General features: G+C 36.7%; 1 protein-coding gene and 1 non-coding gene across 6 annotated transcripts; one reads left to right on the top strand and one right to left on the bottom strand.

Moving 5' to 3' along the window:
- Positions 1 to 18: 18 nt before the first annotated feature.
- Positions 19 to 27,934, bottom strand: LOC135627669 (dol-P-Man:Man(7)GlcNAc(2)-PP-Dol alpha-1,6-mannosyltransferase-like). Of its 5 annotated transcripts, XM_065133828.1 has the most exons (21): positions 27,917 to 27,934; positions 27,585 to 27,758; positions 27,416 to 27,501; positions 26,749 to 26,790; positions 26,590 to 26,635; positions 24,861 to 24,947; positions 24,358 to 24,413; positions 21,194 to 21,314; positions 20,472 to 20,530; positions 18,556 to 18,627; positions 14,612 to 14,675; positions 14,391 to 14,494; positions 11,697 to 11,768; positions 8,344 to 8,430; positions 8,190 to 8,257; positions 6,154 to 6,222; positions 5,954 to 6,036; positions 5,350 to 5,446; positions 2,577 to 2,642; positions 701 to 770; positions 19 to 514 (listed from the first exon to the last, which is right to left on the bottom strand). In XM_065133828.1, the coding sequence occupies exons 2-21, from the start codon at positions 27,646 to 27,648 to the stop codon at positions 434 to 436; spliced, it is 1,494 nt and encodes a 497-aa protein (XP_064989900.1). In that variant the 5' UTR covers positions 27,649 to 27,758; positions 27,917 to 27,934; the 3' UTR covers positions 19 to 433. The 5 variants fall into 5 exon arrangements, with proteins under 5 accessions (XP_064989900.1, XP_064989901.1, XP_064989902.1 ...); XM_065133829.1 differs by lacking the exon at positions 2,577 to 2,642 and having other exon boundaries at positions 677 to 770; XM_065133830.1 differs by lacking the exon at positions 2,577 to 2,642.
- On the top strand, positions 23,070 to 23,290 carry LOC135628049 (small nucleolar RNA U3). Its single transcript, XR_010492775.1, has one exon. It is a non-coding gene; the product is annotated as a small nucleolar RNA U3 (small nucleolar RNA).

Genomic DNA, 27,934 nt, shown 5'->3' with positions numbered 1-27,934 from the left:
AAGTGTTGCCCAACAACATAACTGAAACAAAGATTCCTTGTGCCAAACACTAATCTTTCATCTACAATGTTAGTTGCAGAATGATCCAAGCCCAGATGGTTTTTGAAAGGATACAAATAACCAAAGCCATCCAAAACGACCTTTTGGTTCAGTCTCATCTGGCATTCAGCCACCCCATGGATATGCTATGGCCATCTTAAAACAATGATCAAACTATTCTATAATGTAAATTGATACAAAAATCTCAGATGCACAATTTTGAATTTGCAATTGCCCAAAGTATATATTAATCATCCAAAAATTCCAATGCCTCAAAGTGCAGATACTATCAAAGCAAAGGCGATCTCTAATAATCCCTCGTGCTCATACCCTTTCTTTTAGGTGCAGATACATGATTATGCCTGCTCCGGTGGATACACTTCTGCAGGTGAAATCATGGGCAACCTGGCCAATTAAAATGGTCAATATCCCCATCTCTCATGTTTCCATGAACAAATACTTTTGGCTCCTTTAACTGCAATCATGAGAATTATCAGTTTAAATCAGACAGCTGCAACTGAGACTGAACAGGAACTACCATAGTCCAATGTCAAACTCAACAATCAAGTTAGAACACAAGTCATATCTTTTATAAAGTACTACTCTCCAGAAGACACCAAATAATGGAAATTCTTACCAAGAGAAATGGTGGAAAGCCAACCTGAAGACGGGCTCCAGAGAATCCATTTACCGCAAACAAGCACTTGTACCCATCAATGTGAAAATGCTCACTGAAGAAAGAGAAACAAAATAAATCTACTACAGAATGTTAAAATGAAGTAAAAAAAGGAAAAAAGAACTTATTCCTTCCAGGAAAAAAAGAGTGAGTTGGTATACAACAAAAGACTAACATACAAACATATATTTATGTGGAAATTAAACTTCCCCCAATCACTTTTACTCTGCCCTTTATGAGTCTGGCTTCTGCTGCATCCAATTGATGAAATAATTATATGATGGGACTGGGAGAAATGGTGACCCAAAAAATTAAAATGATGCCAAGCGTCCAAATAATTTGGATACCAGAAATCAAACTGTTCAAAGGCCATCTTAAGTTCAGCAAGTCACATTGAGAAAACAAATGTGTAGTTCTTAACTTCTTATTAATCATCCTTCTGGATAATCTAATAAATAGACTAGGCCATCAAGACATTTTCTAATTTTTGGCAACTTGGGGATCATGTTTAAATGTTCTACTCATCATTTTCCAATCACTATACACGAATCATGAGTGAAAATAAACACAACATTTGAAAATAACTATATAACGGGACATAATTTCTTTCTAGCCAGGTCTGACAGAAGCAATAAGATTGCTAACATCAAGTCAGTTACAAGCAGGTGGTGTAACAGAGACTGTCATATTGGTGCACTAATTTCCCATCCTACTTGAGCAAACGCTGAAGTTGTTCACCACAATGTTAGACTACCACAGGCTACAAGATAAACTGCTCAACAAAATTAAGCATACAAGTCTCATAAAGTTCCACCATTTTTTATGGACGGGTGCTCGCACTTTCACATGGGGAAACTACCATGTATGCAATATTCTGGACAAAATGTCATCACAGTCAGGCAATTCCATTATCTATTAGTGAATGTGCATGATTTGGTAGCATTAGCACTAGCCTCTTGTTGTTCTGACCTTGCTATTAATGATTGTACCCAAAGCGAAGGATGGTGAATACCTAAATTATTTAATTGAACTTGTGAAATACCTTGGTGGATCATAGGCTATAGATATATAATCCTCAACTGGGCCAATGGAACTAGAGCATGCCTTATAACAAGCATCATTGGCTGCAAAACTCCAACCATTAGTTTCATATGCTGATTCACAGCATCAAAGTCTTCTGATGTTATTACTAATGTATTGACACTATCATAGATGATGCCCAATTTAGTAAGGTGATCATGCTGGGCCAGGATCATGAGAGTATTTATAGACATGATGTCTAATATGAGCCCTCTATCTTACTCATCACTGATGAGTTGCCAAGAACAAGTCAGCGCCACTTTCCCAAAAATTTGTGCTTGAAGATTCAAGTTATCGTTCTTGACCACAGCACCACCAGTGAATCTAACCAATGGTGCACACAATTTATGCAATAAGTAAAAGACATATATAGGATTCGTCCCACTATTTCAACTTCCAGTCACCTAAACTACCCATTAGAAAGGAATGGTGCAGATGTCAGGATACTTCAATTCAAGTAGTCCCCACGTGAAATATGACTAAGCATCCAATTTATGCAACATGTTTTGAACATCACTTCCCACCCCACCTTTCTGCGGCAAAAAAGGAGAAAATTATAGTTGAAACAATTACAAGAATCAGAATAGCCTTTTTCTTCTTTGCCCTTGTAAAATTAGGCACAGGAATAAAGAAAGAAAACTGAAGGGACCAAGAATATTCTAGGATCAGTTATACCAATAGGTAGGTTACTTATAGTTAAGAAAAAAACTCTGCAAGCAACAATAAACTATGGAAGATCTAGTATTTATATGAAAACAAAAGAGCCAGAGTTAGAACTCACTTCAGCAGGTATGTAAAATTTCTGTCATGATACTCATCCAAGGCAATTCCTTCCTCTTTTGAGTATCTAGATGCATAATAGAAAAGAAAATTTTCTTATGGTTACAAATGAAGAAACCAAAGGAATACTAATCAAGATAAACATATTTCTCAGTTATGAGAAAGCTTTCAAGATCTAAAAGCAAAGTAAAATCTTGCAATCATCATTAGTTTACAAGCTTCTCCCAACAGATGGAGCCGAAAAATATAAACAGGCAGTATGAACTTATAAAAAGTTTAACGTTCTTAGAGGCTCATAAATCTAGTAGTTAGTTTTTTTATCACGACTCGTCAAAGATCAAGTTCAGGTTCTACTCACTAGACAAACAAGAAACATATAATTTGTAAAAATATTTCCAAACTGAAGTCATGGACCCTTGGTATATGCTGTTAAAATGAAATGGAAGATATCAGCCATGCAACAACACAGATATTCGACTCCACCAGAATTAGCATCCATCTGTGTGCATCTTCAGAAACAAAATCATCATTACTTGACAACCTAGGTGACCAAGCACTGTTATAAATGACCACCATCATTGATGTTTAAACTTACGAAGTGCAACTTCAATATATGCTAGAGGAACATAATGTGCATTAAACTAAATCCAAAACAAAACCAGATAAATTTAAGCAATTTCTTACCTAATATAATGCTACTAATAATATTATTCCAATCAAATTAGGTCAACAAGTAGATCTTGTATTTCTTGCCAGCCTATAGATTGTTCCACTATATTGAATTTATGTTACTCTCATCAATTATGGACAAAGTTTGTTCAGAAGATAATTCCTTGAAACTGAATAAATTTGCTAAACCGACACCTCGGAACAACGCTGTAGGTCTTCTTTTTGGATTCCTCTGCATTATGCTTTAGGACATGTTGCCATCAATATAATATTTTTCATTCTTGAACAATGTTTGGCTAGTGAATCAGTGAGTGTCTAGCAGAGGTTACATAAAATGAAGTCGCAAATTATGAGTGAGAAATATGGGAGAAATCCGGTTCAAACAACATCAGGTAGGCAATTATACCTTAATAATTCAAACTCTACAGTTTATATATTCAATCCTGAAGACGAGCTCAGTTGAATGGCATATTGTAATCCCATACTTTCACAGGTCAAGAAATCATGACAATGCATTAAGGAATGTATTGTTGCTTAGCATACTATTTATCTTGCTATGTCGCAACCTATCTCAGTATCTAGAAATTAATGATACCATCCTATAATTTCTTATACAAATATAAGTCATTAAGCACAGCAGTAAACAATTAAAATGATCCTACCATAGACGGTCATACCATGCGAAACAGTACGAGATGCAGACCAATCCATTTCGACTGATGCCAATACATACTTCCTGATATAATCGAAATTTGACCATTACCCGTACAGTTAAAATTCAACTGTTACCAACCAATGTCGATTGGATCTTAACTGCTGTTGGGCTAAAATTGACAATTTCAGCAACCAATCAGATTTTAACCTCCCAACCCCCTCTGTCACTCACTCTCACTCACATTGGTTCTCACACTTTCTCACCCTCGTTAGATGTGTTTAATCTCCCTAGGAGGTTAATTTGGATGGAGGAAATTAAAACTCAAGATCCAATGGAATCTGTTTTCAGTTGAAGGTATTTACCTTTTCACTACGTTTTTCTTATCATTTCAAGTAACTTTCGATCCTTGTAGCCTAGAATTTCTATACTACTTAGATATACTTTATTCTTATTTAATTATAATTTATATAGCAAATAATATCAATTTATATAGCAAAGAACCTTGAAATTTTTTTTCTCAATTTTGACTATTTTCAGTCAAAATTTCAATGAGTGCGCACATCGGAACATACCGGTTCGACCCAAGACCAATATGCTGAGTTGGTAAAACATCTAAATGCTCATTGATTTCAATGGTACACGACAAAATAATGTTGTATAGTCTTTATTCTTTTCCTTGGAAAAAAAATCATGGTAAAACATCTAAAGGCTCATCGATTCCTTAACTCTTAATCGATGAATTAGTCTTGGTAAAACAAAATGATTCTGATGGAAACTTTATAAATGCAAAATCAATTCATTTGTAGACATACCTTAAAAAAACAGGTGATAGTTCCATTCGTTGCATCACCCTGATCATCTATGTTTAAAGGTTCAAGAGAAAAGTTATAGAAGTTGCTTTTGTTTGCTTGTCTTTTTGACCTTTGGAAAGCTACTTTCAATCTTAAGGATAGACGATTGACCAATCTACTTGTTTGCTTCTTAAGACATTTTGATAATTGAGATTTCTTATACCGTTACCATGCACAGACCTTACGATATGCTAGCAGCTGGATAGTTGCAACAGCACACCCTCCTATTTCTAGCAAAGCCCACATGCATGCCAAGCAATCTTTCTTGTGTCAATGTACACTTTTCGAAAGAGGTGAAAAGTTTAACATGACTGGCTTAAGACAAATCCAATATTTTTATCTTGAATTATGAGACAGTTATTCACAAACTTTATAAAAATAAAAACAGGCCAATCCATCATATAAGCTTGTAAAGGACCCTTAAAATAACAAAAGAAACTAGATTGTTAAATTGGAACTGGCAGAATATAAGATTTACTTAATGAAGAAATAAATGATCGATTCAATGACGTTAAATAATGTGTAAGAATTATTTTAGGAGTCCTATGTTTTTACATGATCATGAACGAACACTACTTCAGATGGCCAGAAGAACAAACCTCCATGGATATTCATTTTCGCAAAAACGAGAAACTCCATTCATCGCTGTGAAGGCATCAATGTGAACAAACTTCTCTTTTGTCGTATTAGAGGTGTCTGTGAACACAGACTTCTATTAGTACACTCTTATCACTAAAAAAAGAATATACAGTGTATGCAGCTTGATAGTGCAGTAAGCTATATCTCTGTCAAAAGTTCAATTGTATAAATGGTTTTGTTTGTATACTCTCATCCATCATTTTCAATATGGATTTCTAACACAGCCTTACTGATTTTACTAGGACTTCAATATCTTTATGGAATAATTACCATAAGCTGGAAGGATATGTACTGCCTTTACATGATAAGTCATTTATGTGGTTAACAATTCTAGAAGTTGTCCTTACATGACACAAAGAAATTGACATTTTCTGTGGAACATGAAAAAAGCTAACTTGCCTAGCATACATAGCAATCATGGTGAATAAGTGACCCAGCAAAAAAGGCAACTAGGAAGCTTTTAACGATTTTAAATAGAACATTCAGCGATTGAAAGCAATTAGACGCTTCTTAATGAGATAATAAGAGTCACAACATCGAGGAATGGATTGAATATATTATTACCCGCTTGATGCAGAGCCTTCAAAGCATAAGCTCCAGGATAATTGTAATAGGATGCAATGAATGTCATAACAGAGCATCCTAGACTATAAGAACCACATCATCAGCAAAAATAAAAACATAACTTCGTGATAAAAAAAATAAAATCATGAGCAGAGAAGTGCTCCCAAAGTTCTCTATCTTTGAGGATATAATAATTCAACCTGACAAGAAAAGATCCAAGCAACATTATGTAGAGCCACCTCCAGCCATCCTTCTTCTTGTTGATATATCTAAAAATTCACATCAAACATGTGACAATCAGAAAGTCATCTTAAATAATAACAGCAGGAACAGATTGGTGCAATCAACAATCATGCTAAGTTATAAAATTTTTATTTTGAAGTATAACTATGAGAAAACCTATTAGGATTGATGGCTCTTTGGATGCTTTTGTGAGGAGAAATCACTCCTAAATTTTGTTCTCCTCACCTTCTAAGATTCTGATGAGCATGTGTTCAGATTTCGACTGTATTGGCTGGTAGGTCTAATTTTAACCAGTCTATCAGCTGACCCAGTATGCAGAGCAAGTGATTCTGCTTGGTCCAGTCCAGAGTCAAGCATACTGACTACAAGAATCGGCATTTATTGGCTATAAGCCTACCTACAGTATGATTACCAAGCATACCTCTGATTGGGCTATTTGTACATGTCATACTATCATGTCCTTAGCTAGGGTTATCTAAGGCATGCAGCACCCAAGCGATATTCATCCACAAGGTCAGTGTAGATGGGTAATATGTCATCAATGTAGATGCCTTGGGATTATCGAAGGCATGCAGCACCCAAGCAATAATGTCCTTAACCTCGTGAAGTCCTTTGCACAAGTAATATGTCATCAAACATGAAAAGATGACCAGGGTCGCAAGCAACACAAAGCAACTCACTTTCATGAGACGCAAAAAGACTCACAACCATGTTGAATAGTCATATATAAAGGGGTTCCGAAGGTAGGTACAGATCCAATGTTCACACAAGACTTTCCCCGAACAAAAAACAAGCAGACTAAAACATTGCACCACCCCTCAAACAGATAAACCAATGTACCATCCAACCCATGTCACCTAAGGTTCCAAGTGCTCGGACAACTGATGTTTTGTTCTGCAACACCGTCAACCAGAAATCAGCCTATGGCACACGAGAACGTTATTTTGGTGTTTTTTTTCCACATGAAGGCGAACAGCCAAAGATGTTTCCAACTTCCAAGTTTGTAGCCTGACATAAAACATAAAACAATATCAAGCTACCCACGAGAAAACACCCATACAAGCTAACATAAGGTTGACAATAGTACTTCCTATCCCATACAAGCTACCCACGAGAAAACACCCAGAAACACCGAAAAATAATGGAAAAACAATATCAAGCGTCCCAAACATGCGTCAAACACTTTGGTTGCATTACTCCATGACATACCCTAAACCTTTTCTTTCTTTTCTTCTCTTCTTCTTTTCTACTTTCTCTTCTGCTGCACTGTTCCTCCCGACAACATTACTGTCGCCTTCTCTCTAAACCCTTTGTCACTTCTCGTCCTCCTTCACTTCATAATTCTGCCTGATCCAATCCGAAGTCAAGCATACTGCCTAGAAGCATCGAGGTTTATCGGGTGATAAGACTACATAACCTATTTGTACCGACCATCCCTCTGATTGTGCGGAAAGCCTACTGCACAGGATTTGTACTTGTGGTACCCCAACAACATTGCCTTCGTCTCCTAGCCAAAGCCATTGTCACCGCTTGTCCTCCTTCACTGCATGTCTATTGCTCCCTCCCTCATCTTTTTCTTTCTCTTCTTGCAGGGTGCAGCTGGTACCTACCAGTCCTGACCTATACAAACACTCGGTACACTGTAGAGCACTAGCACCATACTAGTCCAACCACTGACTGGCATCAATATTGAACGGAGATTTTTTAATCCTCTGATATAGTAAGCATGTGTCGAAATCATAAGGTTCTGGTTCTTTTTATAGAGAAAAAATAAGTAACAAATTTAGAGAAGCATAAAGTTGATCTTAAAACAGTGAGGACTATAAATGTCTCAGAACATAGTAATCATACCATAGTATAGTATTGTTCCAGATACCCCCAAGAAATTCAAGAACTGACATTATGCATATTCATAACATGAAGATATCAACTTCCAAATAGTATACAATCAACTTCAGCACAAAAACATATGAGAAAGCTATGTTTATCTTACAGTCTGCTTGCTGTAATTGCTGCAGATACATTGAACATAGGAATGGAACCAATTATAAAACGAAGCTCCTGTAATATCAGAAGAAGCAACAATATATCTCATCATTAGTGCAATAAGGATTCAAAAAGGTCAACTAGATTTCAGCTGTATTTACCTTGTGTGGAAGTTTCGAGTAAAGTAAAACAAAGCAGAAAACAGGAACAATGTATTGCATAACCCTCCTGTCAAGCAGGACTCCTGCCTGCAACAATCAAACAACAGTTACATATTTTTTTCTGATAAATAAAATAATAATAGATTACAAAGATTATTTAGTTATTTTGAACTACTTAAAGAACAAAACCTTCATGAGGCCTTTATTATTTGTTGTTTGTTCATGTTAATGTTTTTATTATTATTTGATTTTTTTTTAAGCATTCACAGAAATAATTGTACAAAACTACAAATGGATATATCATAATGATCTATCATGGTAGAATTGAGTATACACTCAAACTTGGAGGACATGATCAATATTCACTGAGTGCCTACAGATTCTCAAAAAGCAGTGATTTAAAAAGCGCTAGGCGCCAAAAGGCGCCAAGGTCCACAAACGCCCGAGGCGCTAGGCGCTCGCCCGAGCGAAGCGAGGCGCTAAATTATAAAAATATATAATATAATTATAAAAATATATAATATAATTATTTAAAATTATCTAAATTATAAAAATATATAATATAATTATAACAATAATTTCAAATAAATAAAAATTAATAACATTAAAATCAAAATAATATATTATTAATCTATTAACAGAAAATTAATCATTTCAAAATTCAAATAAACTTAATATTAAGAGTATACTGAGCCTGATGGAGAAACGAGGAAGCAACGGTGGCAAGCGGCGGCAGCGACAACGGGAAAGAGAAAGGGAGCGGAAGGCGCGAGCAGCGGGAGGCGCGAGCAGCGGGAAGGCTCACGGGAGGGCTTGCAGGAGGCGAGAGGGCTCGCGGGAGGCGTGAGCAGTGGGAGGGCTCGAGGGAGGCGCGAGCAGCGGGAAGGCTCGCGGGAGGGCTCGCAGGAGACGCGAGCAGCGATAGGGCTCGCGGGAGGCGCGAGCAGCGGGAGGGCTCGCAGGAGGCGCGAGCAGCGAGAGGGCTCGCGGGAGGCGCGAGCAGCGACAGCGGCGAGCAGCGGCAGCGAGCGACGAGATCGCGATCGGGATCGGGATCGAGAGCGGCAGCACGTTAGTGTTGGGTTAGGGTTAGGGTTAGGGTTGGGGTTATATCGGTTTAGTTGGTTCGATTGAACCAACTAACAACCGAACCAGGACCGAACCAGACCTAAAATTCTGGTTCGGTCGCCTTGGTTTACCCAGGCGCTCGCCCGAAGTGCCCAGCGCCTGGGCTCGGGCGAGCGCCCAGGCGGCGCCTGTTTGAAGCGCGCCGCTTGGGACATTAGCGAGGCGCTCGGGCCTCGCCTCGCCTCGCCCGAGCGCCCGAGCGCCTTTTGCAATCACTGCCAAAAAGCATTCATGAAAATTCAAATATAATGACGGACCTAACTTAAATTCTTTTTTACATACTAAGCAACTTTCTAGAAACAAAGCTTCGTTGACTCGTACCAACTAGGTGTAATGGTCCCTGGCCGGACCAGTATGTATCGATTGACATCAGTGCAAGTACCGAAGACTCAAAGATAAAGGAGGAGAAGAAGGAACAGATGTCGGTGGAGGAAGATGAGGACGAAGGAAGAAAAAGGAGGAAGTACATGAGTAAGAGGAGGGAGGAAGAGAAAGACCAAGGAAGAAGAGGAGGTGATAGAGTTAAAGGAGGGAGGAAGAGGAAGGTGGAGGAAGTGCTTGTTTTCTAAAGTCCTTGTTTGCGAACTTGCGACTATTCATTTACCTTCTAAAGTCCTTGTTTTCTCCTTCCTCTCTTTTCTCTCTTACACACGAAGTGCTTATTGAATTGCTTGTAAAGCTACCCTCTTCGCGAGATATCGGGACTTGTTCGCCACTCATTTTCGAACTAATCAATTTGCTCATTTACAGGTCCATCGAGACTTAAGTAAAGTTGCAACTAGGTTGACCCTTTGCGAACGGATAATGCATGGGTGCTTCACGACTCAGGCAATTCCAACTAAATCCATGACAGTATGTTACTCCTTCAAAGACAACTTAATCAACTACAATAAATAAGACATGCAGTTATTGAACAATGATACATCATTTTACAATTATGGATATAAAAGATTAATACCAGCAGCTTCATAGTAAATATCAAAATCATCAACTTAATTTGTATACATTTCTATTTGGGATAATCACCTACTTAACCATCAAATAAAACCTAGTTATATATGGTGATAAAAAGATAATATAGAGTGAGTGAAGACCTTGTAATCCTAAGATCCAAATAGTTGAGGCAGAAAGTTTGATCCAAAGAGAACGAAAATAGTGTTAATTATCAAGTATCAAGTTTTTCTTTAGGAAAAAAAGCAAGTACCAACTTTAGTGACTAAAAGGTCCAAGTATCAGAATACTTATCTGCCGTACTGTTATCAAAAGATCTAGGATCCATAACAAAAGTCAACATAAGAGATTGCAGCATGTTCAGAACTTCAAAAATCTACCGTTGTAGACTTGAGATTGGAATAGTTGAAGGAGAAAGTTCAAATACCAGACCCAAACTAGTGTGTTTCAGCAAATATCAAGGTTTTTTATAAAAATAAACAAGTATTAACTTTAGTGACTAAAAGGTCCAAGTATCAGATTTACATAGGGAAATCTGCATTAACTTTAGTAAGCTAGTAAACAATGTTTCTAGTATGTCAACATGGATCCAACATGCACGACAATACAGAGGCAATTACGACAAACAAATATAAGTAACATTGATAAACATACTCAAGTGACCTATTAAACACAATCCTTCAGTTACATTTTCAAGTCTTACTTTACATGTACTCTCCAATACAATGACACAGCTTTTTCCAAGTAGCAATTTATCATCTAAAGTGAAGCTAAAAGGAAAACGAACCAGACAACTAAGTTCAGATATTATTTTGGCATTTGAGTGTGAATTCCATACAAGTTCAGGCATTCTTTCATTAATGAAAAAATAGTCTGGAGTGAAACATTGTTACTGATTTCTCAACAAGGATCCAACACAGATAGAGACACGGAGGCAATTATGATAAATAAATACAAGCAACATGGATCAACATACTCAAATGACTTATTGATACAATCCCTAAAAGTTACATTTTCAAGTCCTTTTTAACATGTACTTTCCAAAGCAATGACAGCTTTTTCCAAGTAGGAAGCTAACATCTACATTGAAACTAATATGCAAAGAAAAGCCAACCAGACAATTAAGTTCAGATGGTTATTTTGGCATAAAAGTGTGAATTCGATGAGTTCAGACATTCTTCTATCAATGAAAAAATAGTATGGACTAATATCCACAGAAAAAATAACACATTAAACAACAGGATGCATACTAGATGTGATATACATGAACTCACCAGGCAGAGAGGATATGCCACAAGCAAGGAGCGAGGAAGTGCTGAAGTGAAGTACCAATGAAATGATTGTGTCTAACTCCATGAGGTCAAAGGGAACACAATGTAGACTTGGTCTACATGGACAAAAAAGAGGATACAAGACATGTTTATCATATTTTAATCCCTAAAATCTTTGAAATCAGCATCCAATTTTTCATTTTTTTATTTACTTATTAAACTTTAAATCCCAATCTCTAGTGCATATCAGCCCTTTTGTCCAATGATAAAATTACCAAAATACTGGTAAAATTACACCCTGGAATTTGATACTGAAAAAATATTTTAGAACAATATAAGAGATGTCATGACTTATCATAATAGTTCCTATGCTAGCATAGCAGTACCCTCTTGGACCAGTACATATAAGTTGATCTGCAAGTATAAACCAACATATTTAAATCCCATGTTTTTGCCTACTTAACCATGGGTATTATCAAGAGATTCAAGACAACCATGAGGATGTAATTAGTGATAATACAAACATATACTCTACCATGGTTCGCCTTACCGGTCTGTACCAGTGTACCGACCAATTGTTTGTATGGTATGTACCGAGCCATGCCAATGTACCAACATATGATATGATGGATCATACCGATGTACCAGTATGTACCACCCAAATCGGTCCCCTATTGGACTGGTACATACCACACGTACCAAGTTAAATGTCGAAAGCAATCAAGCACTAAACATAAGACATGAATTTGACTAAAGCACCATAAGTCTGAATGAGGCCCCAACCTTTTTTCTCTTCGTCTTACCTTTCGTGAAGTTATATCACTTCTGTCGCATCACAAACTTCCTTAAGGTAAACAGGTGCAACCACCATAAGAAAAACAATGAAAAAAGGGGAAAAGAAAAAAGAGATAAGAAACAAGAAAAATATTGGAGCTAATCCCTAGCTAATGAATAGTATGAGAAGTTGAGAACTATGATAAGCATCAATTTCAAAGACCAAAAAATGAAAAAGAAAAGTTTTAAGGTCTTAAAGGGGTTAATGATGATTTAATGTCGTAAAGTTTTAAGCCTGGTATAAACATAAGTTCACACATAGGGCAATCCATGAATAGTTACCCCAAATAATAAGCATACATAATAACCAGCCTTTTGTTATCCAATAAATAGAGGTTTAGGCTTTGGCTAAGCTCAAGCTGGCTTGGTCACAAGTATTGATGAACAAGTTAGCCCTCACCAGAGCACAGATTTGAGACTTATGAGCCACTAGTAGAATGGAACTCAAGCGAAATGCAGGTAGAGTAATTCATTTCATAGGGTTTCACTATACATTTAATATTGGTAATATTCTGGTCATAACTGCATTGTATTGAAGCTAATGATGCTCCTTTATTTTAGCATCAGTATGGACTTAAACTGAGGGGATGTAGCATGGAACTACAACCTCTCTGCCTTGTCAAACAGTATATATCAAACCTTCTCTTTTTCCAAAACCAAAAAAACAAACAATAAGCATCAGGATAGAGGAAATTATAAAAAAAATGTTGTAGAAGAGGAACAAAAGAGATGAAAGGAGACTGGTGCAATGTTGTCTGTCATGATTATTAATTATCAGATTCAAGGTCCTGAGTTTCTTGGCTTCTTCAAAGATTACTTTTTGTATATATCTCAAGGAAATAGAGAGCAAAAGATATTTTTATGGGAAGAAACTAACTTCCATTTTGTTTTCTTTTAAATCTCCTCATCACAGTTTCAGCCCAAAATTTTGGGCTTGAGTAGCGAGAAAAAGGAAATTTGTTTACTACTTTTGTAACTAAATGAGATTCATATTTGTAACAAGGAATGATGTCTCACCCAGACCGGTATGAAACGTGCAATACGTATCGGTCCAAGCATCAAACGGTATGTAGACTGCCACAGGTCCGAACCACTCATATAAAAGGGAAACTCTCCTAACCCTAATCACTTCTCAGTTCTCACACATGCAGAATCCACTTCTCATGCATGCCCCCCTCGCTTCTCACACAGTCGCAACCTTCGCTTCTCATCGCTTCTCACTGCAACCAACTTCCGCCTCTCATGCAGACCACAACCTCAGTGCACATAGTGACCTTTGTTTGCCGTGACCTCACTGCACGCTGCCACCACACACGACCTTTTTGCTAATCGCTTCTCGAGTACACTTCTTCTCTTCCTCTTCCTCCTTCCTCCTCTTCTTCAACCACCCCTTCCTCTTCTCCTTTTTCTTCCTCTCCGAAACATCGGTACATACCGGTGTACTAACATATGGTACATTGGTATTGACCGATATGTCCTTGGTTTGAAATATATCAAATGACTTATTCTCAAAGTAATATGAAAGCATAAATATCTTCCTAGATAGCATCTGTGTCATTTTCCTAATCCAATTCATAAATATCATATGAGAAGACATGAAGATAAGTCAATTGTAATTCTTTTGTACGAACGAATGATTTAAATATAAAATTCAAGATCACCTAGTGAAAGATAACATGAAAGTATATTGTAATATAGTATAGATGCAGAAAACTTTGAAATCATAGAAAAAATAACTGGCCAATGAAAAGTTGCACAGAATCACACAATATGAAAAATGTCGGCAAACAAGTCACATGTAGATACTGACCCACCCACGTGCAGTTGTTCATTTTACATTTAATTGAACAATGCAAAGGATACACCCCATTCTGAACTCCGATTTAAAACAGAGTTAAACCAAAAAACCTCCAGCTCTGGCCACAAAATTCTTTGCCACATTACAGTATCAAGCAGTACTGTGAAGACTGAAGAGAGACATTAAAATTAGTGAAATATACCAAAAGAAATGATGAAAGCAGATCTATCATAACCACACACTCATCTTGATAAAAACTGTAACAAAAATATAATAAATAACTTGCCTATACAAAGAAGGGCAGAAGATATACAGCACTTTATTGCCTCAGAAATGGAGATGGACTTGCTCTGCCGTGAACATGAAGAGAACAAAGAATTATGAAACAAAAATTGATACGTCTTCAATATGTAAATGCAATTTTCCAAAGTAAAGAGAAATAAGTTAATAGTCAAACTCTAACTGGATTGTTATAAAGTAATAGAGACAACATCAATATGAAATATTTAAGTCAAACAAAGAAAAAATGGACTGTTGTCACCAAATGTGAAAATGATCTAAATGTGGCATCGTTCTCAACATGCTCACTACCACCATGACCCATGTGATATATATATATATGTGTGTATATATATATATATGTGTGTGTATATATATATATATGTGTGTATATATATATATATGTGTGTATATATATATATATATATATATGTGTATATATATATATATGTGTATATATATATATATGTGTATATATATATATATATGTATATATATATATATATATATATATATATGTATGTATATATGTGTGTGTGTGTGTGTGTGTGTGTGTGTGTGTGTGTGTATGTATATATATGTATGTATATGTATATATATATGTATAAATATGTATATATATATACATATATATATGTATATATGTATGTATACATATATATATGTATATGTATCTATATGTATATGTATATGTATATATGTATGTATGTATATATATGTATGTATAAATATATGTGTGTGTACATATATATATGTCAATATATATGTATATGTGTATATATACATATGTACGTATCAGGGTTCTCAATTTCGATTTATACCGCCTGGTATAGGCGGTACATACCGGTTCGAGAGGATACCAATATGCAGACCATCCTCTATCGAGCAGTACCAGTGTTTTGACCGGTACCGAGGCGTACCAACCGGTACTGCTCCGGATTTCGATTGTTACCGAGGCATACCGATCAGTATGCATTAGCGTGGTAGGTGAAGGTATTTTTAAGGTTTTAGGATGTACCATCGGTATGCCCTAGCGTACCAACGATATATATCAGTACGCCTTGACGTGGTAGGTGAAAGTATTTTTAAGGTTTTAGGGTATACCATCAGTATGCCCTAGCGTACCAACGATATATATCGGTACGTACCGTACCGAGCAGAGCTCGGTACGCTAATACGAAACGGTATTCAAAACCCTAGTACATATGCATGTATGTACGTATATATATATATATACATATATATATATATATATGTATATGTATATATGTATGTATATATGTATATATATACATATATATATATATGTATATATGTATCAAGGATTTTTAGTTTCATATCGTACCACCCGATACAAGGAATACGTATCGATCTGATAGCCTCTAGGCACGCAGACAACCCGCTACCAGGCGGTACCAAATTTTTATCGATAATTTAAGGGCGTCAAAGAGGGAGGCGAGCCATGAAAGGAACGATTTTTATCGATTCCTCCCCAAGATACCCGATCGGAACAACCTCTTTAATTTATTTCATTCTAGCTAATAACATAGTTTGGTTTATTTGGCTTTGGATGTGGGTAGTTTCCTAGGAAGCTAGTTCTTGGAGGTGTGCTCATGGCGAAGAGGCGTTAACTGTAGGTTCAGATCTTTTGTGGGAAAAGAAGCTACTTTTGATTCGAAGTGGTAGCAAGGAGAGGGCAGTTTGGGAGTCAAGAAGAGGGAGAAGACGTAATGTACTGGTCTCCTTTGACGTGGCCATCGGAAGGTCTCAACCTTCCTTCACCTGTCGGTCCGTTCAGTGGACAACAAACAGCAGAAGCTGAATCCGATCTCCTCCGCCGCCAGCAATAGCAGCATATGAGCTCCGGCCTCCTCCATTATCAGTCAACCCCGATCTCACTACTTGGTGAAGTCTGCGAGGACTTCCTTCTCGTTAAAGCCTCCAGCCCCGACATCGAGACCATGTTCGCCCGGTTCTTGGCACCGAATCTCCACGACAAGACCCAGGACAAGCCATTCGGTGGCGTTGCCACCGCTAGCAACCAAAGCAACCCTCACTTTCTAACCTGCAACCCGTCGTCGCCTTCTGCGGATGAGGTCAAAGAACAACAAAGCAGACTGCCCCACAGATGATATTTCATCCACAGCAAGCAACGGCATATGCCGAGCCATAGCTCTATGGAGAGCTCATTTCGGGCTATCATGGGATCATTGACAATGGAGGCAGCACAACTCAAGCACAGAGACTTCAGCAGCTCCTCTAATCTCATCAAGCACGGAAACTTTGCCCGCTCTCACTCAGTATGCTTGGCGTACCACTCAGTACGCCAGTATGGTACGAAAATACGAACCTTAATATGCATGTATATATATGTATATACATATGTATATATATATACATATATATATATACACATACACAAGGATTGTCTTTTCGGGTATCGGACCCATTTCGACAATTTATCGAACCGGTATGTACCAATAATCTGTATAGGTGTATCGACACAGTACACTGTACACCAGTGTGTATCGTTGTTTCAATGTGGAAGAAAAAGACGATAAAGAAGAAGGGGCAATGGAGGAAGAGTAAGGAAGAAGAAAGGAAAGAAAAAGTGCAACGACAGTGTACCTAGGAAGCAACAGCAGCGTCAAAGCGATAACATCGCAGTCATGAAGAGGTAGCATCACACGTGTTCACGAGCCCTAATTTGCTTTTTTTTCTTTTTTACTGCTGAGTTGGATAGGGGCCAGCACTATTAGATTTTTTTATTATTTTAACCAAACCACCAGAAACAAGGTGGTCCGCATCGGTCCACGCTGGGACCGATACATACCGCCGATATATATATATATATATATATATATATCAAAACAAATCCAATATCATCAGACAATTATGAGCCTTTTAGTATCATTGCAACCAAGTAGAGCCTTGTTCCTTGTATATCCCATTAATCATTAAATTTTGTATCCAAGAAGTGGTTGCGTCCTTGATAATCAGCTCCATGAATAACTCAATCCTTTTCTCTTCATGATAAGATAACTCCATTATAAGAAATCCCAAGCAAGGACTAGAGTATCATAAAAACAAGGGATTTCAGCCATTTCTTGGCATGGTCAAGACATTCCTGTTTCAGAGGTGTGTGACATAGCATAATCACCCAGTAAAATAAACTACCCATCGATCATCCTCAGACCAATTCTCTCCTCCATCCTTTTCATTCCAACTTGCTGTCCTGCCAATGAAGTAACCCAAGGTGATGAGGTAGTGACATCCATCGTAAACCCTGAAAGAGTGTAGGATATGCATTGGGTCTTAAATGCCTCAAGTCAAATACTCTATAGCTCGAGTGGCTTCTAACAGCTTCGCACCAAACCATTTATCAACCCCAGAACCCTTGTATCAAGAACCAAATGGTTTGATAAAAATTAGATAACATGACTGCTACAAACAGAGACTAGAAATCTTGAAACCAGGTATAGTGCATTGTTAATGTGCCTTCAGTATCCATTAAAAAGTATCGGTGGCGCACAAGTTCACACTATTTAGGTGATTCTGCAATTGAAAAAACTGCAAGCCTGGGAGATCTTGTTGAATCCCAGTAATCAATCAATATCACCAAAGGACTGTAAGGACCATATAAAAGCTTGTAACAAGCTTACAAAAGACATTTGTACAATTCAAGCTGCAAGGGAGCTTAACGACCAAGCTTGCAATAAGAGATTTGCAAGTTGACCAAATCCAATCTATGCATCCGGATGATCTCTAGTGTTTTAATCTTCGTCAAACCTGTAGGATAATTTGTCTTGAATAGAGCATACTTGAGTATGTTCATAAAAAAGATAGAGGCAAGCTTCACTATACTTAAAGAAAAAAGAAGCAATAATGAACACAAATCAACTTCAATTTTATTTCCTAAGAAACATGTTGAAAACATAAATATGTACATACCAGCAAAAGTTCGATTCCAATTGGTCCAAAGAGCAGCACAGTATCACATCTAAATACGATTGAAGCACAAGTCTGTCACATGAATTAGTTCCACTACTAAGTTCACACCCATGCAGTTGTCATTTCATGATGATAAAAGCTATGCATGTTTTCCAGGCTTCCACTCAAAAAGTAATATGAAAAGGATAAACAAGTCATTATAGTCCTCAAATGCGAACAAGTGAACTTTCAGAAGTAGCAACAGAAAGCATGCACAAACATATTCGATCAACAAAAATAGACCAACCACAGGTTTATGGTATTTTCAATCATTTTCTCTCATTAAAATTACTAACCCTACAATGATTTGATCACTTTGAAAAACAACTTCGCTAAAAGAAGTTCATTCTGCAAGTAGCCTCACAAAAGCATGCTCTAGTGATTAACAATAAATGGAACTGTAACCACCCTTGGGAAACCATTCATGGAGACACTCATTGAAAAGAAAAAGAAAGAAGGAAAAGACATAAGGAACTGAGTTATAGGTTAACATAGATAAAATATGGTCTTAGCATGGCATGCATACCAAAAGATCCACCATTAAGGAAGTTCTGACCACATGTGTACATAACACCTTGTTGAAAACAGTTTTTAATATGCAAAAATATGATAAAAGAAGGATCAAGGCATACTAGATCAAATATGAATATGCATTCTTAATTAAGCAACCTGCTGATTTGGCATGTGTTATTAAATGAAGATTAAGCTTCCATGAGACCCAGAATTGAGCTCCAAACTTGGCAATTCTAGCCCCCGCCAAAGCTTAAAATTCAGATAAAAGAAACTTAGATCATTATCTAGAAACATCATAAATAAAGAAGATTAGATTAAAACCAAATGAAATTAAATCTAGATTAATATCCCCCACTTTGCCGACATATCATTCAATTTGAAGATCAGAATTTAAATTACAAGGATATTTGCAAACAATAATCCGTAATGATGCCACAAAAATAGCATAAATCAATCGTGTGAACAGATTTTTTCCTCTTTGGAAGACAGGCCCATTCAAATCTATATCTACAGATTGGAGAAGGTTAGACTGCTACCCAGAACTTCCAGTTCCAATAACAAATTACAGCCTAGCTCCACATCTATTGACACTTGGTTTGGTCCCTACAGATAATAATGCTATGAGCTTCTCATAGGAGCCAACAAAAAAATCACCAAAAGAGAGACTAGGGAGAGTAGTCACATTGTTTAGGAGGCTCAAAGAAAAGGAATTTGTAAAGAATGGGGGAGGGAGAAAAAGAAGATCCAAGATTTCCAGGAAGAGGAAATTGAGCTTTGAAGAAAAAAGGGAAATTAAGAGGCACCCATAATGAACATTTTTTATTCCTCTTATAGATATGAAAATAAGGGTTATGGGAGGCCTACTCACAATAATCCTAATACTCATAATATGTCCCAAAAAACCTCCATTATGATAATTAACAACTAACCCCAACCATTCGTAAATATAACCATTCCTTGTCATGTAGCATAATTTTCTTGTGTAAAATTGTGGAACCTAACTAAATGCCAACTAAAAGCAATTTGGTGGAACTACCACAATTAGCATATAAATGGATAAATATGGACTCAACAAAGCCAAATAATTAGCTACTAGTGGCCAAACTAATTAACTCATGAAATAATTTCCAGGTATTGCAAGCATCTACCACTAAACAATAATTTTACAGATGATCACAACATATGTTCAAACTGATTTCATACACCTATTGATATTCTTACACTTCCTATGCTTTGTCTTTTGTATCGAGGAAAGTAAATCCAATGATAGCCACCTTCGCAGCTATCACATAAGCTTTAAAAAAGAAAGACTTGAAGCAACTAAAAAACAAAAATGTCTGAAGGAATGGGAAAAGGAATGATACCAGACATCTGAGAGTTGCATATGGATTTCCTTTGAACCAGAAAGAATATGCCAAGTTAACTGCACCAAAAAAATGAGTCAGTTATGCTTTCTTAAACACCTAGTGACTTCTATTGAACGTCAAAAGTATGATTGACATAATCAAATAGATACAGGAATGGTGAGGGAAGTCTGTCTTGCTGTCATTCATCACTCATGCAGCAGAAGATACTAGTGTTTTAACTGTTGTGGCCACTAATCTTCTTCACCTCCCAATACCCACAAGATCACCATACAGCTCAGCAAGAGTGAATACCCAACATTATTTCTCTACAACCTTTCATTTGTATTTATCCAAAGAACTTGGCGCCTTTTCTTAATTGAGATGCATCTCATGGCTTACAGTAAATCTATTTTGAGTTTTGACAATCCAATAAATATGTCTTTGTTCCCATAGGGTTCCTGATATCATTAATGCAGCAAAATTATACATGTTTAATAAATTTTGAAGACTTCTAAATGTTTCGCTCACACCTCCTTCGATATAAGTATATCATAAGATTTTCAACTCATAATGCCATGTTGTCACAAAAGCAACCTCAAAAAAGCTTTGAGTATAAAAGTTTTTCCATGTTCAATTGTAATTTTAGTAAAATCAGGAGTAATGCAATACCTATTTCGCATAACACTATATTTCTACAATTTTGAAATAGAATGTCAAGATGCAAAGCAAAATGTGAGCACCTAAGCCAAAAGCTAGTATGTTTGGAAGAGGGCGGGTCGAGTAGAACAATAAGTGAAACTGTACAGCTGTTAAAATGGCAAAGAATGCTTCAACATGATATCCAAATTTTCTCCTGACCTGCTAACATTCAAAAAGTCACAGTCACCAGTGAATTATTTTACAAAATCAATATTAGCATTAAATATAAATTCAATTACAAAAAGTCCAATATTAATGCTAAATTTGTCTCAGTAATCTTGAGAAAAAATAATATATCTCAAGGCACATAATGTGTTCACACTTCCCCCATTTAATTTATCAAAACATTTTATAAAACAAAGAAACACTTTGAATAAAATATATAATCCATGCAATTCCAAGAAAACATGTACATATACCATTATAGCCTGAAACATAACTTCAACAAATCACTTTTTTTTTTCCAAAAACAAAGTAGATGCAGCCAATTGCTTCCTGTAATCGCAAATAACAAAAAACATATCGAGTCCAAAACTCACTTTTCCCCTGAATGTTATCCTCCTCTAAGCAATTTACTTCTTTGCAGTTGTTACTGATGTCAAGTTTTCTCTTAAGTTTTATTTCCTCTTCTCTGATGGTGTGGCTCTCTCCAAGAATACTCTTGACAGTAGTGCAGCTTACAACCTTGACATGCCTCACAACATATACATGATACACATGCACTAACTCATTTGCAAAGCAAAACTCTGTACACTTCTTGTCTTCACTTGATGAGACATGATACTTCATCATCACATATAAAGCACCATTATTCCCAAAATATATAACGCATACCACCCAATATATAAAGCACCATTAGCTCCCACTACATCTTAACCCGAGTTGGATTCAAAAGGTTTCATGGTCCCTGCATTTCCAATTTCTAGCAATATTAGGAATCCTAAAACAACTTGCAATTTGAAGAGAATCCCTATCTAAACATGGTCCACATGAATAATTCTTTCCTATTCCTATTCTAACTCAATATCCATCGTTAACTCAATAGGTGCCAATGATAAGATCCAACCAACAGATATGCCTAAACATTCTCTTCCATGCCTTATTTTAACATAGATTATGCTTGTAGTGGAGACCTTGGTACTCCAATTCAAGGTTTTTAATACCGTTCCGTACCGCCCAGTATGGGCGGTACGTATCGATCCAGTTGCTGACCGGCACGTGGACCGCTCGCTACCAGGCAGTATCAGGTATTTGGCTGCAGCGAGACGAGGCGAGGAAGAAGAGGGCATTCGAAGAAGAGGGAGAAGCATCGAGAAAGAGGACCGCGGAGTCACCGATGCGTCGTCACAGCGTCTCAATGAACCTGAGCCCGTCGAACCTCGACGCGAACTTGTCTTCCATGCCCTTTCTCGATCTCGATCTGGTGTCGCCCTCCCTCAGCGATCACGATCCAGGAGGTAACAGCGAGGAGAGTCGTACCTCTTTAGAGGAGCTCGAGGCGAGGGGATCGGGGGAGGTGACGACGAGAGCAACGAAAGAGGCGACCGCAAGGAATGCGGCGAAGACCTCAGCCTTCTTCATCTTCGAACAGTCTCCTTCATCCACCACCACCGCACGGAGAATCTTTCGATGTCATCTTTCTTCTCCCCACCTCCTTGGCGTCGAAGGCCACAGCCGGGGCGACAAGTAGAAGAAGGACGAGACGACAACAACGAGGCTAAAATTGATTTTTATATTTTTGTATGCATACCGTTCGGTACCCCATACCGTACCGTACCGTACTGAGCAAAGCTCAGTACACCGATACAGTACGAGATTAAAAACCTTGCTCCAATTATTAAATGATAATGCCTCTAAAATAGTTTAATCCTATAACTTGATGACAAACTTGGGTGAGAAAATAAATGAGGGTATTTCTCTTTCATTACTTAAATAGGATCTGTTCTATAAGCTCGAGCAACTGTTTCCTCGAGTGCGAGGTAGACAGGCATCAAAATCTCATTGATGACACAAGACCTCAGGATCATAGCATGACTAACAGCTGAGATCTTACGAGATCAAGGCTATAGAGAGTCATTCTCAACTAGTCAGCTAGTCTTAGCACCTGTTGGGTTGATCCTAGGGTTGTCTGAAAGACCCAAATGACAATTTGTTGGGACTCATACGATGTCTTGAAATTTGCTCTATAACCACAAAATAAATAGACTATTTTTCACAAACAAGTCATTATTAAGATTGTATGGGTGTCGCATGATCAAAATCATGAACATATTTTTTTGATTGAGACATAAAAGTACATTTTGTTCTCCATCCAAGGTTGGTGGTAAGCCAAGTTTGTAGGTCAAATATTCAAACTTTTCTAAGATTTCAAATGGTCTCATGAATCTAGGAATTAATTTGTCATGGATTCCAAATTCCTCCCCAAATAAAGCATAGTTCTTAATCCTAAAACAAACCTATGTGCATGATATAAGTGTTCTGTTCTATGAATCTGGAGATGGAAGATTGTGAATGAACACAGATCTAAAACTATAATCCTCTATACACTTATCATCCATAAACACACACATTCAATGATAAGCGATAAAGCCACTTACTACCAAGGGACTTAACATAGTCCATCACTGAATCTTGAAGAGTAAAGTCCAACGATATCAAAATCATTCAAATTGAAGGTCAGATGGAATGGATATATCAAAATGAATTCAGTGCATCTATGATTATGTTTTTACTAGCAAGTAATGATCTATTTCAGTTAGTCTTCCCGGCTGTAATTGCAATCAAGTATAAGTCATCATCCTAAATTTATAATCATATGACCACTTCTAGGTACCTAAATCCAATAATATACTGATGGTTTAAACAATTCAAGCAAAACCCAAATTTCCAGAGAACACTTAAAAATAGCATATGACATGCCATGACTCTTAATTGGATGACACATAAGAGAACAAAATGAGACAGCATAGAAGACAAGAATCAAAAAGCCTCTAAATGGTCATTACCTCCTCTGAAATTCAATAAGTGGCTACACTTACCTCCTCCACACCCTATTTAAATTGTTGAAGCACAAAAAGGGATAAAAAGACTTCAAGAAAATAACAACAAAACAACATTAACAATCCAAAGAAAATAAGGTGTATAAAAGAAAAAAAAAATGCATTATGTAAAAATTTAACTCTACAGGATCAAAGATTCAATATACCTGGATCCGAAAGAACCGCAGCGCCAACAACACAATGCAGCCTTCCATCATGCGAACTACAGATGGCAAAAAAAATTGATCACATGTTCAAATATGAAAATGGAAGATGCTTCATGCCAACAAAAAAAAAACCTTTGTTAGCCAGTGGAAAAATAATAATAAAATGACTGATGGAAAATTTTCTAAACCACCAAATATGGCAAACTTTGCAGTGGCATAATCTTATCTTATTGAATCCTTTCAACTATAGCTTGTAGCCATGACTGGTTTTCTTTAATAAAATGTGAAGCGGAAAGTATCAACATTATAGGCAAGTAATTACCAAGAAGAGGACTCTAAAATTCTAAATTTATTGATACTAGAGTTTTTATTATGACGGGGTGCGAGTAGCAGCACTATCCTAATTGTTAATAACTTAATACAGATTGCAGAAAAAATTCGATATTTTAAAAACATGTTTGAAAAAGCTACATAATTCATAAAGAAAAAAAGGCACCAAATACCTGCCAATAGACTGTATATTTTTGGAAGGTGGATAGCATGCATCAAAAGCACAAGTGGTGATGCCAAAACTGAGAAGATTAGTGCACCTAGATGAAAGAGACAAATTCTTGACATTATCAATGATGAAAAATACATTACTAATGGAAGCAATTCATCAAATACACATTCCCATCATGAAATACATGGCAAGGCATCGAGAACCTCACTGTGAAGCATGCATGGTCAAGTATCCCAGCTATAGCCTATCTAATTTCAGCAGCAAAGTGAAACCTTGTCCAGTTTCGGACTGTTACAACTGTGGGCCTAACAAGTAACAATATAAGACAGATTTGACAAGTTTTTTTACTAAATAACTTCATTCTTATCCACTTTATAATCATTTTTCACAGTTATTTCGCTTAGCTTCTGATAATTCCCCTTTAGAATCCTCAATCCATAAAAACTTTGCTTAGGACTTACTAGCATCGTTGGTCTTAGGTCTTAAAAACTTAATAAATGCATTGTGCACCAAAACTGTCTCCAATGAAAAACCTATCTTAAATAATTAAATATAAGAATAACAACTACACACACATATATGATATGTTAAGCAAAATCAACACAACCAATAATGGGACTTTTTTGTTAAACTTTTGAACATATTTAAAAATCCAATATGAAACGTCATTTTCACATGGTAATAGTATACATTTGTGGGAGAGCTATAAGTTTACTAAATAAAAAGTGCATGATATGATATACATTATATAGATAGTTGTCAGAACACAGAAATAATATGATTATCCTAAATTTATTTTGACACAACGTTTGTAAATTCAAAGAAACTAGATTAAATTGGTTCAATTTTAGGAAATAATTCATGTATTTAGAACCTAAATTTGTTTCTATATATAAAACCTACATTCTAATGAATAATTGTTTGATGGAGTACCCGATTTTAATTGACTGAGGTCCAAGGACACAAATGAATTTGGCTAGCGATTGTAACCTAATGAAATCTAATGAGGATGACAACTAATGATAAAACTCTAGGGTTTTATCTAAGAAAATAGATATGGATTTGATCGCTTTGAGCGAATTAACCTCCTTTTGATCGCTTCAAGGGGATCAACCTCCAAGTTGACTAGAACCTTTGAGTTGTATTTGATTGCTTAAGAAAAATAACCAAAGGCATTACATATATATAGAGTTATTAATCCTTGGCCAACTAGGACTAGGATTTCTAACAAAAATAAAAATAGCAATTCCTAATTTGCTATATCAAAGGACTCCTAACATAATTAGAAAAAACTCAAAAACTCCTACTACAACTAGGAAAAACTAAATAGGAAAATAAAGATTAAATTAAGGACTCCTAAAATTAAGGAATCCTAACACCTAATATTGATATTCAACGATGACCGATCTAGCAATTCATCTAATCTAGCACGAAACCTCACCAAGATTGCTAATACTCCAAGAAAATAACATGGCTGCAAATTATTTCTCCCACCAAGAAAAAGGGGGACAATCAAACAAAATTCTTCTCATCAGCAATATCATCACAACCAGTACATTAGGAAAAGCAAGTATTATCAACATAACAAAATATGAGAAGGCCAAGTTCGTTAAAACTTCAAAGCATAACAAGAAATCACAAAAGGTTCTAAAAATTGCAGTTGAACATTCTCAAGCTATATTAAGCCTACATAATGCAAGCCAGCAACCAGGAAGCATACAAAGTTTTACCCATAAAAGTGCGAGGAACAACACCAGGAAAGTCCAAATGGTCATACTGCAAAAGCAATAATTAATGTTTGAAGCCGGTGATAGAAGTTCTTACATACCTTGAAAGAAAAACACATTGAGAATGTTAAGAAGAACAGATATAAAAATGGTTAATCTTGCCTTATCGATGTGATGCCTGTGATAAAGTATATCATGCATTGCCTAGATATACAAAGACCAAAGACCACCAGTTAGCTAAAGCAACCAACAAAAGTAAAATAACAAACATCAGTTCAACATCAAAGATAAAATCCAAGTAATTTGACCTATTGAAAAAAAAAATACATATATATAAACAAAAAAGGACGACAAAATTCTAATCTGGAATAGAAAAAATATATAAGAAAATAAAATATATTTTACAATATACACTTTTTTTTTCTCTGGGGCTAACCAAAGAATCGGACACAAGAATAAAGCCAAAACATGAATACTTTTCCATGAACTTTCAGTGTATAAAAAATAAATGCTACCACAAAGTGAAGACAAGAGCGAGTCTCTTGGAGCATGTTTATACTCATATGTATATAACTTGTGCATAAGTAATCTGTTTTTGAATTAATTTGTGGATATGTGTGCCAAGAACCACCTGATCTACACCTTGAAAATACAATTGGCTGCCAGCATCCCAATGGCTGCATGTATACAACCAAGGTTTGAGACCCTGTCAACTGCCCATAAAGGTCACTGGTGATCTTTCCCCGTAAAGGTCACCGGTTATCCTCCCATCAATACACCGACTTCACCAAGAAGGGGAAGAACCAAGCAACGGTCAAAAGGGGCGTACCTGGACATTGAAGCTCTCTTCAACCTTGGTATAGGGCACCATGATCACGTAAAAGGCGGCAATCGATCCAATAAGCAGGTCCCAGCCTGCGAACGGTTTGATCTCACCGTCAAAGAAGGATTAAACCCTAAATGACCGAAGGATTCGAGGAGAAGAGAGTGAGGCTCACCGAAATCTCGAAGATACTTGGAGAATCCCGAGGAGGAAGAGGAAGGGGGCGCGGTCGTCGTCATCTGCCCGAAGATCTAATTATTCGTAAACCGATGTCCCCTCCGTTTTGGATCGCCGCTCTTCTTGATACCGTCGGTGGAGACGTAGGCGCCGAGGACAAGAGTATACTATACTGCCGCATAAACCAAAAGGCGAAGAATTAACATAAGATAAAAATAGAAAAATAAGGTCAACACTAAGTATAATATCAAATTTATCTTTTTGAAGACCTTTTCGAACCTCCTTTGCTTTTTATCCTCAATTTTAGGTAAATTATTAATTTGAACTTACCTCCAATATATCTTGTAA

The sequence above is a fragment of the Musa acuminata genome, chromosome BXJ2-11, assembly GCF_036884655.1.
Source record: "Musa acuminata AAA Group cultivar baxijiao chromosome BXJ2-11, Cavendish_Baxijiao_AAA, whole genome shotgun sequence".
In the NCBI taxonomy this organism is placed as follows: Eukaryota; Viridiplantae; Streptophyta; class Magnoliopsida; order Zingiberales; family Musaceae; genus Musa; species Musa acuminata.
The sequence above is the reverse complement of the archived record's forward strand: the minus strand, read 5'-3'. Positions and strand labels throughout refer to the sequence as shown.